Source organism: Mesocricetus auratus, unplaced genomic scaffold (genome assembly GCF_017639785.1).
Source record: "Mesocricetus auratus isolate SY011 unplaced genomic scaffold, BCM_Maur_2.0 Super-Scaffold_100003, whole genome shotgun sequence".
Taxonomy (NCBI): domain Eukaryota; kingdom Metazoa; phylum Chordata; class Mammalia; order Rodentia; family Cricetidae; genus Mesocricetus; species Mesocricetus auratus.
The window spans coordinates 19,016,821-19,030,377 of record NW_024429188.1 but is presented as its reverse complement, the minus strand read 5'-3'; the positions used below and the strand labels follow the sequence as shown (position 1 = coordinate 19,030,377).

Here is a 13,557-nt window from a genome sequence, read left to right as displayed (position 1 = left end):
TTCAATTATTAATATATCTAATCCAGTATTAAGCAGTAAGTTGGTAGTGAGCTTTTGTGCCCTCTTCCTGACTTTCATGGAAATGCCTCTCAGTGTTTACGATTAAGTAAGGTGCTGGCTTTTAAGCTAAAGTATATGTATATTTTCTTGAGTTTTAAAAAGTGAAAATAGATTGTAAAGATTTTCAAGTATTTTCCATGGACATAGTCATATTGTATTTTCCCTGTTAGATCTATCAATATGGCATATGATGCTAATAAGCATCCTAATATTGAGTCAGCCTTCCATTCTTGAAGTAAATCTCATTCAGTCACTAACTTCTTAGTTTGGCACATATTAAGTTTGCAAATGTTTAATGTTCTTACAAAATCAATATATTTGAGTGATTTATTGTAAAATTTATTTTATGGACTTTCCTTATGAGGTATGTATATTATTATACTTGCTTCATAGAAGAAATAGTGAAATTTATTTCATTTCCAATGTTCTGAGGCAAGTTACAGCACATTGGGAATATACAATTCTTATGGGAAGTCATCTGGGCCCGAGGGCCAGGTTCTTAAGAGTGACTGTTTCTTTTAAGGAAATTAGTCTATTTAATCTTACTAAATCTAAAGGGGATAATTTTGGCAATATTTATTCTTCTAAGAAACTGTTCGTGTTTTAAGATTTCAACTTTATCTGCATGATGTCTATAAAACAATCTCTTAAAATTGTTCAATAATTTTCCGTTTTGGTGTTTATATCCTCTGACATGATTTGTCTATTTATACTTTTCTATCTTTTCCTTGTTCATTTATTCTTTTCTCCCCCCCCACCTCAGTCATTTCTTTCAAACAACCAGGGATTTATTTATTAATTAAGACTGCTATTTTTCTATTCTCTGCTTTATTAATTTATACTTTCATATTATTTGCTTATTTATATTTCTTTTTGCTTCATTTTTGTTTTGGGGGGTGTTAGAATTTACTCTTCTTTAACCATATGGTACTATGTATTTTTCTTGATCATTATTTCATTTTATTTTACAGATTCTGTTGTGTAATATCTTCATTAACATTCTTAAAGAAATTATATAGTAAAACTTCATATTCTTTCTTTTGCTAATAGTTTCACAGGAAGTTCAAAATATCCAGGTGGAAAGGATTTCCTGGTGCTTTACCTCTGTTAGTAATCTGGAGCTTTGCTGCACTGTGATCAGCAAGTTTTGTTTAGAATAGTCTTACTTAGGAACACTGACATTTTGAATCAAAGTCATAATCAATTTTCATAATTCATAGATACATTTGATAATATTGCATATTATCATGACTTGAAGTCTACTGACAATGTGTTATAGGTTCTCTGTCTCCTATCTATTTTTTTGTGTGCTTGTTCTGTTTTGTACTGAAAATGATGCACTAAAGTCACCTAATAGTACCATGTTTCTATCTGTATCTATATTCCCTACAGTTTTTGCTTCATAAATGTTGCTGTGTTGTTTGTCACATTAATATTCATGAGTATTATATTTTAAGCCACTACTGATTTCTTATTTTATTTACTTGTTATATCTTTGTTCCATCCTCTATAGAATCTGCTTGATCATTTTATTTTAGGTGTGTCTCGTGTATACAGAGTGTAGTTTGGTATTGCTTGATTAAGACAAATTGAAAGGGCTTCCTTTAATGTGCAAATTAAGCTCACATTAATTGATGTGACAATTCTGACATATTTTGTAACTGTGTGTATTTTGTTATATTTGTTCATTGCTTTCTCTTTTAAGAAATGTGCCTCTGCTCTTCAGCTTTATCAAACTGTTTTTGCAATGTTTGTCCTTTTTCTATCATTTGAACTTTTACTACTAGTATTTTTGGTTGTTGTTGGAATTGTTTAAGGCCTACTCATTGTCAAGACAAAAACCAATGAGGCAATTTTATTTTCTTAGTCACTCCTCTATTTTCTCATGTTTAGGTTGCATCATTTCTGTTGTCACACTTAACCTTTGTACATTAGTCACCATCCTCATCCTCCCCACACTTGTAGTTCTAGATCTACATTTACATGTGTTAAGATAAACAATAACCATCCTTTTGTTGACCTTTTCTTGGCTTTTCCCTAGTTGGATGGAGCTTGCTCATTGGTAGATTTCTCACAAAGAAGAATCTTTGTCTCATGATATTCCCCATGGGTACAATATTCTTTAAGCTCCTCTATGTTGAAAACTACTGTTTTTTAGTCTCAGTAGTTGAAGAAGATGTTAGTTGGATATAAAACACAGACCTCCTGCATTATTTCACTAATATTTTTAATGACTTATATAGTTTTGCTAATCTACTTTATTCATTTATGTGACGTTATAGTGTGTCTTCCAAGATCCCTGCTTTAATGACAACATCGTTGTTCAGTGTACTGGTTTCTGCTTTTAGCAGGGCAGCAGTTACATGTCCTTCTAATCTGGGGTTTGATTTTAGTTTCTTCACCTCTAGCTGCTAAAGGGTTCATATGCCTTTCTTTCTGCCCTTTTCTCATCTCAAACCTCTATATATGGATGGATGCCTGTTCCTAGATGGTACACAGTTTTTAAACCCCATGTCCTGTAGATTTTTGTATCTGAACACTTTTTAAAGTATTTTCAGGTATGGGATAGATTCAACTGTTGTGGAGGTAGATTTCAACCTCCAGATGTACTCTACTACCCTACTTCCATGCAGTTTTTGATTTGTAAAATTTGCCCTCCGTGCCTCTGTGACAAGAGGAAGACTTGGTACTTATTTTATCTTTTTACTTCACATTAATTTGGTGTTTGGGGCACCTCAAATAATTTTGATGGTGTGTTTTTAGTGGCTTACTTTCATTTTTCAACCTTGCTGTTCTGTATCAATTTTGAAGGAAATACTGGGGATTTAATATATCACCACTCTCTTCTGCTGCATGGAAGGCTTAGTGTGCATTTTGATACACACACTGACACACAGATACACAAACATCAAGGCACACACACTATTCAACTCCATCAAACAAGAAGTTTTCCAATCAACATCACTTGAGCACTTAAAAATACAGTTTCTTACCAAAAACTTCTGCAAGGGATATCTTGAATTTATTTCCCTGGAATGGCCTTGACCAAAATTTCTAACACATGTTTGCATTTGCAGAAAAGAGGTTACCTGTTGCAGCTCTGACAAATGTCCCATAGTCTGATTGCCTAATTTGACTAAAACCTAGGCAAGGGGAAAATTCCCCAAGAATTCTACCTGAAGACAAGTGAGTTTCAGTAAGTTTTTGTTCAGTACACAAGCACACACCTTGGTGCTACCCTTCTTTCCTTGTCTCTCCTGTCTACAATAAACAGTCAGTATCCTACCATTAACAAATGCATTTAAAGACAAAAGTCCACTGGTGTGGATAAAGAATTGATTTTAGGCTATTTCTCTTTCTAAGGGCTCTTGGAAATACTTTTTGCCATAAACTTCATACATTTGGCCTCCACATAGGTCCAAACAGGTCCTTGGGTCCTTGACTAGTCAAAAGTTTTATTTTCCATAGTGAATTAATCAGAATATTGAGATGTCACGTGAGGATATGGATTTGGAGAGGGTTGCTTTGGTTCTCTTCCCGAAGCTCAAATTGCAAAGAGATGTTCTAAAATTCATTTTCTAGAGTCTGCTTTCTTATCATATCACATATTTATTAAAATTGATATCCTAAAGTTGAACTCATGGGCAAAGTTGATGTCTCTTATAATAAGAAAGAAATACACAGTTGCTAATGATAGACTTTCAGAATTCAAGAGCACATTGGAAAAGATAAATCCTGTTAGCTAATCTTTCTCTGAAATCACCTCCTTTGTCACCCTAATGACAGAGGGACTGTTATTTAGGGACACTCCTTAAATTCCCACTTAATAATACTGGGCTTTAAGTTAAATTTAACCAGTTTGTTTTTCTGTGAATTCCTCTTGCAGAACCTTTTAGGTAAATTAATTGATAAGAAACTAAGTATCCCTTCTTACTCATGGGATTTGTGGAGTTACTTTTGAGTCACTGCCAGATGTCACTGGAGTGAAGATACTGTGTCCCTTAAAAATGTTTTAGTATCTCATTGCCTCTGCATAAGTTCATGGCACTGCCATAGGGCATCTTACTTCACAGTTGGGGAACCACAGACATATAGCTTTTCAGCCATTTATCTACAGATAGCCGCTCCTGGACATGCTTTGAGATGATACTCTATAAAATCTTATGGGCTGTTTAAAACTCCTCAGTGATGAAATACACATTTACATTTTTTCATGTCATTAAATATTCTTATATAATACTATGGTATTATATTCTCTCCTATAGGATAGAATATTATGTATATCAAAATTTATTAAAATAAGATCCTTTTAGGACACTTGGGATATATATATATGACTATATTTTTCTATTAAAAATATGATTTGATGAACATATTAATGAATAAATCTTCACATAGACTGATCTATTACCTTTGAGTTAATTCCCAGATGTGGAATTGCTGGATGAAATTGCATGAATATTTAGAATTTTCTTTCTCCCCTGGAAAAGGTATACTGATTATACTTTCTCTAATTTTATGAGGTTATATATATTACAGGCCTTTCTATAGATGATAAGAGCTTTATTACAGTTGACTATGAATATAGGTTCAGATACTCAAATATTTTAGGCACTGTGCTAGGAACTTGAAAAAACATAATTTAATATTATTTATATGGTATCACATGAAATATACTTAATGATCTTGTAAAATTGAAATGATTACCCCTATCTTACAAAAAAGAAACTGAAATCCAATTATTTAAAAAAAACAGAAAGAAACCAGGATTCAGAAAGATACAATGTCTTCCAAATCATCCAACCAGAAAAAAAATAGGAATCTGGGGTTTAAACCTACAATCTTGCCATTATGTGACAGACAAATCAAGGACATGAATGACAAACTATCATCATCATTGTTGTCATCAGGTCTAATATTTATGGTGTGATTACCATGCATTAAGCACCATTCACAAACACATTCAACCTTTAGAGCCAAACCTATGGATACTATATATTCTTATGACTAAAACAATGACTAAAAGGATGTACTGGTCTAGAATTGCAGTTTATATGGTAGAAATAGCATTCAAGTTTAGGAAGTCTGGATTTACAGACCATGCCAGTGTTGACCAGAACATATTATATTGTTCCACAGAGTAGTGGAAACCTATACCAGAGATTTTTTAAAATGAAGAAAATAGCTTAAGTAAATGTTATAGATTTAAAAATGAAAGTTTCTCTCTAATAAAATATAGATCCAATAGTTCTCTAAAAATGTGTATCTAGGGTTTTGTCTACAATGTTCCTATCCTTATTCTTGTAACCTTTACTCTTTAAGCAACATGTGGTCTTTTGAGCTGAATACATAGAGCTGTTATTCTAGCCAAGCGTGTGAGGTATAACTTGAATGAAAAATGTTCTAATGAAGTTGGTGGCCCAAAACAAATTTGCTCCCATGTAACTTGGAAATGTCGAGATTTGAGAAATTCAAGATAGGGAGACTTTCAGATGTTTACCGAAGTATAATCTAGGACCCTCTTCTTGCTATCTATTGAGTTAATGAAACACAGTTATTGCTAGTCACTACTTTAAGTCTTTTCCTGTATCTTATTTAGGTATGTAGATGTCATTTAAAATTATGCAAATTATGAAAAGGATTATATTTTCTTGTCACCTCTGTAAGCACTCAAAATTTTTGTCTCACCTCCTCCCCAAGAAAACCAATTTAATGAGCCACAAAACATATTATAATGAATGGGAAGATATTTTAGCATTTTATGCAGAAAATACCTCATTAGAAGCAAACTCTTTGGTAAGCAGATTTAAGTTTAATAAGAACTTGTATTGAGTAGGGATGTTTATGACAAATCACTAGCATGTGTAAGCACTCTGTCTGATGAATCAGAGAATCATAAACCTTCCCTTCCTATTCTTGGGCTGCATCACAGCAATATGGTAAGTAAAATATGGTACCTCATATGTACTCAACTGAAGGGCACAGTGCCTTCTAGCTGGCTGCAAACAAGAAAAATACATGTAGATCATGTAGTCTCACTCAAGGTGTTATCTGGATGTGTTATAACATGAAAGTTCATTTAGAAAAAGTGTGTTTCCATCTAAATGTTTGACATCATGGAACCTGGACACTTTGCATATTACACAGTCCATATTGGTGCAGGGTTTAGAGTCATGCATTTAATTTCAAACAAAATCTTCAATTCATACACATAGCACTGTAACTTTAGACTTTGGGTCTTAAACCCGAGTAAGAGAGTAGGGGTGCTGGCAAGATTGAAGACAATCTGGACTGGTTTGGTCATGAAACCATAGTTCCTTACTTCAATAACACAAGTACACAGAAGCAAATGTTTACTTATCCCACCGAGGCCCCAGAAGTCACATGTGGGATGAAGTGGTTGCAGCCGCTGCCGATTGAGTTTTCAGGTGTTTCCACTCAGGTCCAGCTTCATCATCTGTGGTCTACACTTGAGAGCTTGGCCTGAGTTACAGCCACATCCACCCAAAGTAGGCTGAAACCACCCATAGTGAGATAATAGGTTACCCTAGGGAAGTAGTCTTTTATATTGAATGGGAAAGCATGAACTTATGATTGATTTTAGTGGTAAATTTTCACATCACATAAGTTCTTTGTCCAGCTTCTCCCATGGAGTCAGACTAGTAATAATGGTAGTAGCAGTGGTGGTTAACATTTATAGATGTAAAGATGTCTTAGTCTGTGTCAGTCAGTCTCTTGTGAAGCTCTGTACATCTTCAAGCCCTATTAAGCTAAATAAATAATATCCCCTATTACAAAGGCAGGAACTGAGAGAAAAGAAAATAACTCAATCCTAAACTCTAACATATATAAGCAGAGCTGGAATTAGAATTAAAATTGCCTTCTGATTTCAGAGTCCTTAAATATTACTGGTTTACTGTGTGTGTGTGTGTGTGTGTGTGTGTGTGTGTGTGTGTGTGTGTGTGTGTGTGTGCACGCTCTAAAAATAAGTGAAAGGAGTTCCTATATGCCTATGGCCTGTCCCCTCAGCCATCCCAGCTTCCCTCACTAAGCAGAGAGGAACCCAATGCTCAAGAAGGGCAAATGCAGACCAGCCAGCAACCACCATGCTTACCGTTAGGAAGTGGCGGTCCTTGGCCTCACGCCTCCTCTGGCTGTGAGCTGGAGGGTAAGCTGGCAGTGGAGGGGCAGCTATGGAGAGGGGAGCAGCAGCTCTTTGCTCTCGCCGATCACTTCGGCTCCGGTGTTCTGAGGGTGCAGAATAGACAAACATAATGAAACACATGGTATTTTCAATTGTTCTTCCCCTCTTGAGAGTGTTAGCAAAGAGCTGCAAAAAAAAAAAAAAGGTGAGCTTTCATGAGTCTAGTTAGTCTATTTGCCATATCAGATTTTATATCACAGAAATTAACAAACATTATGCACTGGGTATTTTATTTACCTTTTATGCGCTGAAACTAGGAATTGCGCTCTCTCGAGCTCTCTGATTTCCACGAGTAAGCAAATTGCCTTTGGTCCTCACTACCTAAGCTCATTCTTAGAGCCACGGGCTTAGAATATAGGTTGGGAAAACATGGCAGCATTCCTCACCTTCCTTTGTTTGAGATTCTTCAAAAAAAATATTGGTTTCTATTCACAACCAGACAAAGGTCCTCCAAAAAACCCCAGCATATGGGTGGTCTCTGCTACGCTACTACAAAGTCAACGTTTATCAAGAAGAAATTTTGAGATAAATGCCTCTCTTGGTAAAGTTCCCACCTCTAGTGTCATCATTGCTATTCTCTGCAAGTGAACAGTGGGTTTTTCTAACAGCGCAGGGAAACCTTTTCCATTCTTGAATTCACTAGGCAGAGCTGACAAGTGTTACTGGTTAGGAAGTACAGAAGGGGGGCAGAGTGAGAAGGGAGGTAGCAGCTTAAGTTTCCTTTCAACCACGTCTCTCCCATGCTGTCTTAAATATATCTCCTCTTCTACTCAGGCCAAGAGTAGGCAGCTGAAATTAATGGCTCACTAATGATACTTCTCACCGCTGGTGAGGTAGAGCCAATCTCAATTCACCAGGGCCTGCAACTGCAGTCAAATTTTCATCCTTACTCCTTTAGATCAATGAAACTTAGATAGCAGCCAGAACTTGAAAGGAAAGGAAGTATAAAATATAATTATCTCTTTATAGCCATGTATTAGTCTCTCTGTGTGTTTTATGAACAGAAAAGATGGCATAACTTAAAGTTATTACTGGCACTGAGCATTAAAGAATTGCTAAGAAAAAGGGAAAGCAATAATTGCATTCTAAACAACTTGAAATCCATTTAGATGCCACTTCCCTGAGGCTCCAAAGCATGATAGGTACGTTTATGCTCCGTCCCCATAGCACTGGATTGAACTTAACTGCTAGCTTCTCCATCCTCCTCACTACACCAGGAATTCTTTGAAGGCAGAGACCACACTTGACTGCTCTTTCAATCCTATGATCCAGCATAATACCTGGCCTTCAGTACAGTTTGTTCAGGGTAGGGGGATGATGATAAGGAATCCAATTTAAAGTTTACTCTCAGTTCCCAAACGACCACAAATCTGCAGTCAGCCAGTCTTTCTTGTGCACACTTCATCATCCTCTCTCTCCCAATGAAAACAAGGTCATTCCAGCTGTCCAAATAGAGACGCCCCACAGGGAAGCTTACTGCCACATTTAGGAGCCGAGGCCTTATCTGCAAGATTGGTATTGATACCCACCACCAGATGGCAGAAGTGGATTATTCTGATGGATACATAGCTCCATTGCTGTTTCTCAGACAAGGTTTTTATTTATTTTTTTAAGTCGCTTTCTAATTTTAATTCTACACCACTGCATGTTTTTAATTCTATGATGCCTATAATTCCTGTTTATGGCTCTCTGCAGTGCTATTAAAACTACTACACCAAGATTTGCTATTGAGCCAACCACAAAACAAGCCAGTCTAAACAGGGCAAAATGGACTCCATAGTCTTCCCTCTAAACCCCAGAAGGCCTTATATTCATCTCTCATCCCCCAGGAGGAACTGCAGAGAAAATTGATATTGGTACTTGCTGTTCTTTGAGTTCTGCCATTAAGTCCAAACCTGATGAAGCAGTGAAATATGACAGCTTATGAGCAGCAAAATGTTATTGGGTTATATCTGCAAAAATCTAATCAGGGAGGACTGACTAATAATAATAACATGATAAAAAAGAATGATGTCTACAGGGCTAATGTTACTCAAGCTCTCTAATGATGGGATCTGAAAAAGCATTTAGTGAGAAAGCTAAAATTCCTAAGTCGTCATCCTGTGCTTTCAATGCTCAATCAGCTTTTGCAGAATTTCATTCCCTTCCACACACATCCATTGAGGACCTACCATATGCTGGGTTTGTGCTACGTGCCTTGAATGGAATAAATTAATAAGACACATCCTTACCCTTGAGTTGCCCATGAATTAATGGTAGAAGGCAGCAGGACCACAGTGGTCAGTTATGACAGATGGTAACATGTACATGTTGGGAAGATGCATAGGTTATTATGGGAAAGATGCCTAGGAATAGCATAGTAGAGAGGATGATTTCCTGTAGGAAGCTTGCACTAAAATTTTATAGAAGGATTTCTTTTACCCAACCGTAAAGCTGAAATGAGTAGTAAGCATTCTTTCTCTATTATTATTTCTCTAATTACTTGAAAAAACTTTTAAACAACTATTTTGGGACAATTGTAGGTCAGTTGGTTCATTAAGAAGAGAAAAGGGAGTCAGGTGGTGGTGGCGCAAACCTTTAATCCCTGCACTCGAGAGGCAGAGGCAGGCAGATCTCTGTGAGTTTGAGGCCAGGCTGGACCGACAGCCTCCAAAAAAATACAGAGAAACCCTGTCTCGTAAAACCAAAAAAAAGAGAGAGAGAAAAGGCAGAAGTCATAGAGATATTGCTGAAAACAATGCTTATTCGGATTATCTGTGTCCTGAAAATAGTTTTCAAGTATTTTATTTGCATTGTAATGTTTTTGTAAACTACCAATCCTTAAGTAAGTGTACAAATAGTGAAACAAATACATTGAATATGTTGACAGCATCTGTCTCCATAACAAAAACCTAAGGCCAGAAAATGTGGTATTCCATCTTTGGATATCCATATTGGAGGACTTTTAAAGGTTAAAGCATTTTGAGTCCCCATATCCTCACAGGTTTTAAAGCAATGGGAAGTAAGGAAAGTTTCATTTTCACCTAGGCTGTTCTATGCCTATCTTTGGTGCTCTTGATGCTGTGACAGAAAAGCAAATAGGAATATTTGTTTTCATGAGACACAGTACATGGCAAGGAGGAAAGAGCTCTGGCTGGGGGAATCAGAGGATCAAGGCCAGGTACTTTCTCTAGCCTGTATGACTCTGAACAAGTATCCACATATTTCAAGCCTGCATACACCTTCCTGTACAATGCGGGCATTGGATCATCTCAGAGATTCCCAACAGAAACAGAAGAGCATTTGAGAGCCTTACTATGATGGTTAGAATTATTGGGCAGGAACCAAGCATAACAGCCATCCTGTAATGCACTGAATGGTCAATGGAAAGGTTCCATAGCCCACACATCATTTAAATGCATTACCCAAATCTCCTATAGAAAGAAGCCAGGAATGTATTTGAGTCAAACCTAATTCTTTTTTCATTATAAGCCAAAGTCTTACTTTGCCCATATTCAATAGGTGCTGAATATACCAATTTTCATGGCTCTTCCCCTGCCTCTGCCTCCAGGGCTTCTTCACTTCTCCACATTTTTTGTTTGGAATGACTTCTGTCTTTATTAAATTCAAATGTATTATTAAGAGGTACAAACATCTAACTACTTTCATTATGTCATCTAATACAATAGTGAACTGGCACTTGAAATAGTGTTATTAATGCTTTTCCTTTTTGAATTCTCTTTGTGATCATAGTTAGGCCATAATGATAATTTTAATACATACACACATGTAGCTGATATTATGTATGCATCTCATGCCGGGTAGATATACGAACATTTCAAAGTGCTTGCTTTAACTAAGTTGGTGACAGGACTGATGGGACAGAAAAACCCTAGATGACACAGCCTTCTGGTAGTGTCCCAGAAATCCCCCCAGCCTGGGATCAGTTACCTCTGCGCAGGGCTTGCAGACTCTGTCTGGCATGGCGGTGCAGTTCCTCCACACAGGGTGGTCTGGTAGCTGGGAGGAAGATGTTTCGCTGTTGGTGCCATGGTGCACGGTAGTATACACTCAACTTACTCTCGATGTCCAAGTTGGAGACGGCTGCAAGACAAAAACAAACAGGATATTATGCATCAGGAGCTCTAATTGTTCATTTAGTGGACTCTGGGGTGTGTGTGGGGCGGTTGACAAGGAGATGGGAAGGCATGTAGAGAGGAAGTCCAGATTAACTGATCCCACCAAAAACCTAACTCAAAGATAGAGAAACTTTGAAGTTGATAATACATACGGAGACAACTATGCCCTAGGGTCAAGAGATGGGAAACCACAGGATACTTCTGTATATTGTTCTTGCTGTCTACCTGAACCTGCTTTCACCAAAGTTTAGCACAAGCATTAAAGGAACCATGACAGGTGTAATAGTGGGTATGGGTGGAATCTGTAGATAACATGGTTCTTACAACTCATCTGGGAAATCAAGGAAGACATTCTTTCCCCTAAACTCAGCATTTAATTCACCATTGTCTCCTTCATTACAGCCCAGGACAAAATGAACTTCTATGAGTAGAGGATGTACACTTACAGAAAAACCTTCTGGGAACTAGGGGGCTATGATTGAGAAATGGCCACCCAGAGACACTCATGAGCACTTGCAAAGACTGCTGAGATCAGGTACAGTTGGTTTCATCCTTCAGACCCATGATCCAGAGCCAGACTCCTGGCCCAGGAGCAAACTCCTCCTCCCCGTCTCAGCATTCTTCCCGCTTTGTTTCATTTCCCCAGTGCATGGTTTGGAGACACTCTGCTTCCCTGTTTATCCCTAGGCCCCACATTGGATTTTTGTTCTATTCTGAGCCTTTTCTTCTAGAAAACTGACCTACCACTCCACTTTGAGAACTCTAACCTGGAACAAGATAATCTATAAAAAATGCAGACAGGAAAGTGAATACTTTGTGGAAAGGGAATAGAAGAATGAGAACTGGGGAAATATATATATAGCCTTTTGATGATTAAATTTCCCCTCTCTCACCATGAACTGCAGTTATTTTTGTTTTTTCTAATATATCGTGTTTCAAAATTATCTAATAAAAATGTTCCATTATGAGAAAATTCTCTATAGCAGCACTATACAATATAGTATCCCCTTTGCCCTTGGACCAGGAGATGGGAGACCACAGAGGCTATTGAGCACTTCAAAAGGGATTAGCTAATGAGTGAGGAACTAAAACTCTAACTTTTATTATTAATTAAAATAGCTATATGTGATTAACATATTTAACACTGTTGTTCTAAGGGGAACATAAGTAGTCTATCCTATTGTCTCACCTTTTAGCCACAGAGATTACTCTCTTCTGTCTCTTTGCTTTTCCTAGATGCTTAATCTTTAAGAATGTGAATCAAAAGACTTTCCCTGGGTAGAGGCAGCACTCTTTTGGAGGAAGGAGGAGGGCCAATGGAACCATGAATGAAAGGAAGCAATTTTTCTTTCTCAAGCTATTCTCTGGCCTCAACTGTCTCCTTAGGAAATGTGAGTGCCTGATGAACCAGTCAGGGGTCACTGAAGCCTGTAGGCAAGAACAGGAGGACTCACAAAGGGACAAGCTGATCCTTTCAGGCCTGAGAGAATGTGTGGGAGGCCTTGGTATAGAAGGGGAGGGCAGGTCTAGATCAGTGTGCTCCTCTCCAGTGGACAGTGGGCGGAGCTCTAGAGACAGAGATCTCATTCAGTTACCCTCAGAGGAACACTCTAGTGCAGTGATGGGATTGGCTGGAATATCAGCCTGTTTCTAGACACAGAGGTCAACTCCTGCTCAGCAGGCTGAGGTCATTGGTAAGCTCAACAAAAATTCATGTGCTGGTAACAGCTGGAAGAAGGAAAAGAGCAGAAAGTCTGATTGTGGAATAAAAAAGGAAAAAGAAACTCAATGGGTAATTCCAGAAGTGTGTGTGCACCTGTGTGGGTACCCCTACCATCAAATGTGTCTCTTCAGGGAGGTTATGGCCCAGGTGAGTGTAGGTATGTCAGAAGACTTAATGGCCCTCATACCATCTGTGCTGTTGACTAGACCTTGGCACCTCTTCACAATAAAAGAGCAAGTGCCCATGGCTTTTCAGTCTTTGGTACCACTATTCACCTTAGTGTTGGCTTGAGGAAAAGACTCATCAGGTGTGCTTGAAAAAATGCCTGAAGATCACTGAGCCCTTGAACCAGGTTTCCATGGTTCAACACTGGCATCAACATTGTGTTGATAGCCTGTACATACTAAGAGTGTTCCAAAGTTGTTATTCTTACCATCAGAAAAGCTTGGTAA

General features: G+C 37.7%; 1 protein-coding gene across 5 annotated transcripts in view; it reads right to left on the bottom strand.

Moving 5' to 3' along the window:
- Nhs (NHS actin remodeling regulator) overlaps positions 1 to 13,557 on the bottom strand; it is a 328,267-nt gene that overhangs the window by 39,035 nt on the left and 275,675 nt on the right. For 2 of the 5 annotated variants that reach the window (XM_040744099.1, XM_040744100.1), the window contains exons 2-3: positions 11,195 to 11,347; positions 7,175 to 7,308 (exon numbers count right to left, since the gene is read on the bottom strand). In XM_040744099.1, the coding sequence (XP_040600033.1) occupies positions 7,175 to 7,308; positions 11,195 to 11,347 (287 nt within the window). Of the gene's footprint in view, positions 1 to 7,174; positions 7,309 to 7,501; positions 8,008 to 11,194; positions 11,348 to 13,557 lie in introns of those variants that run through there. The other 3 variants (XM_021229584.2, XM_021229585.2, XM_021229586.2) reach the window with 3 other exon arrangements.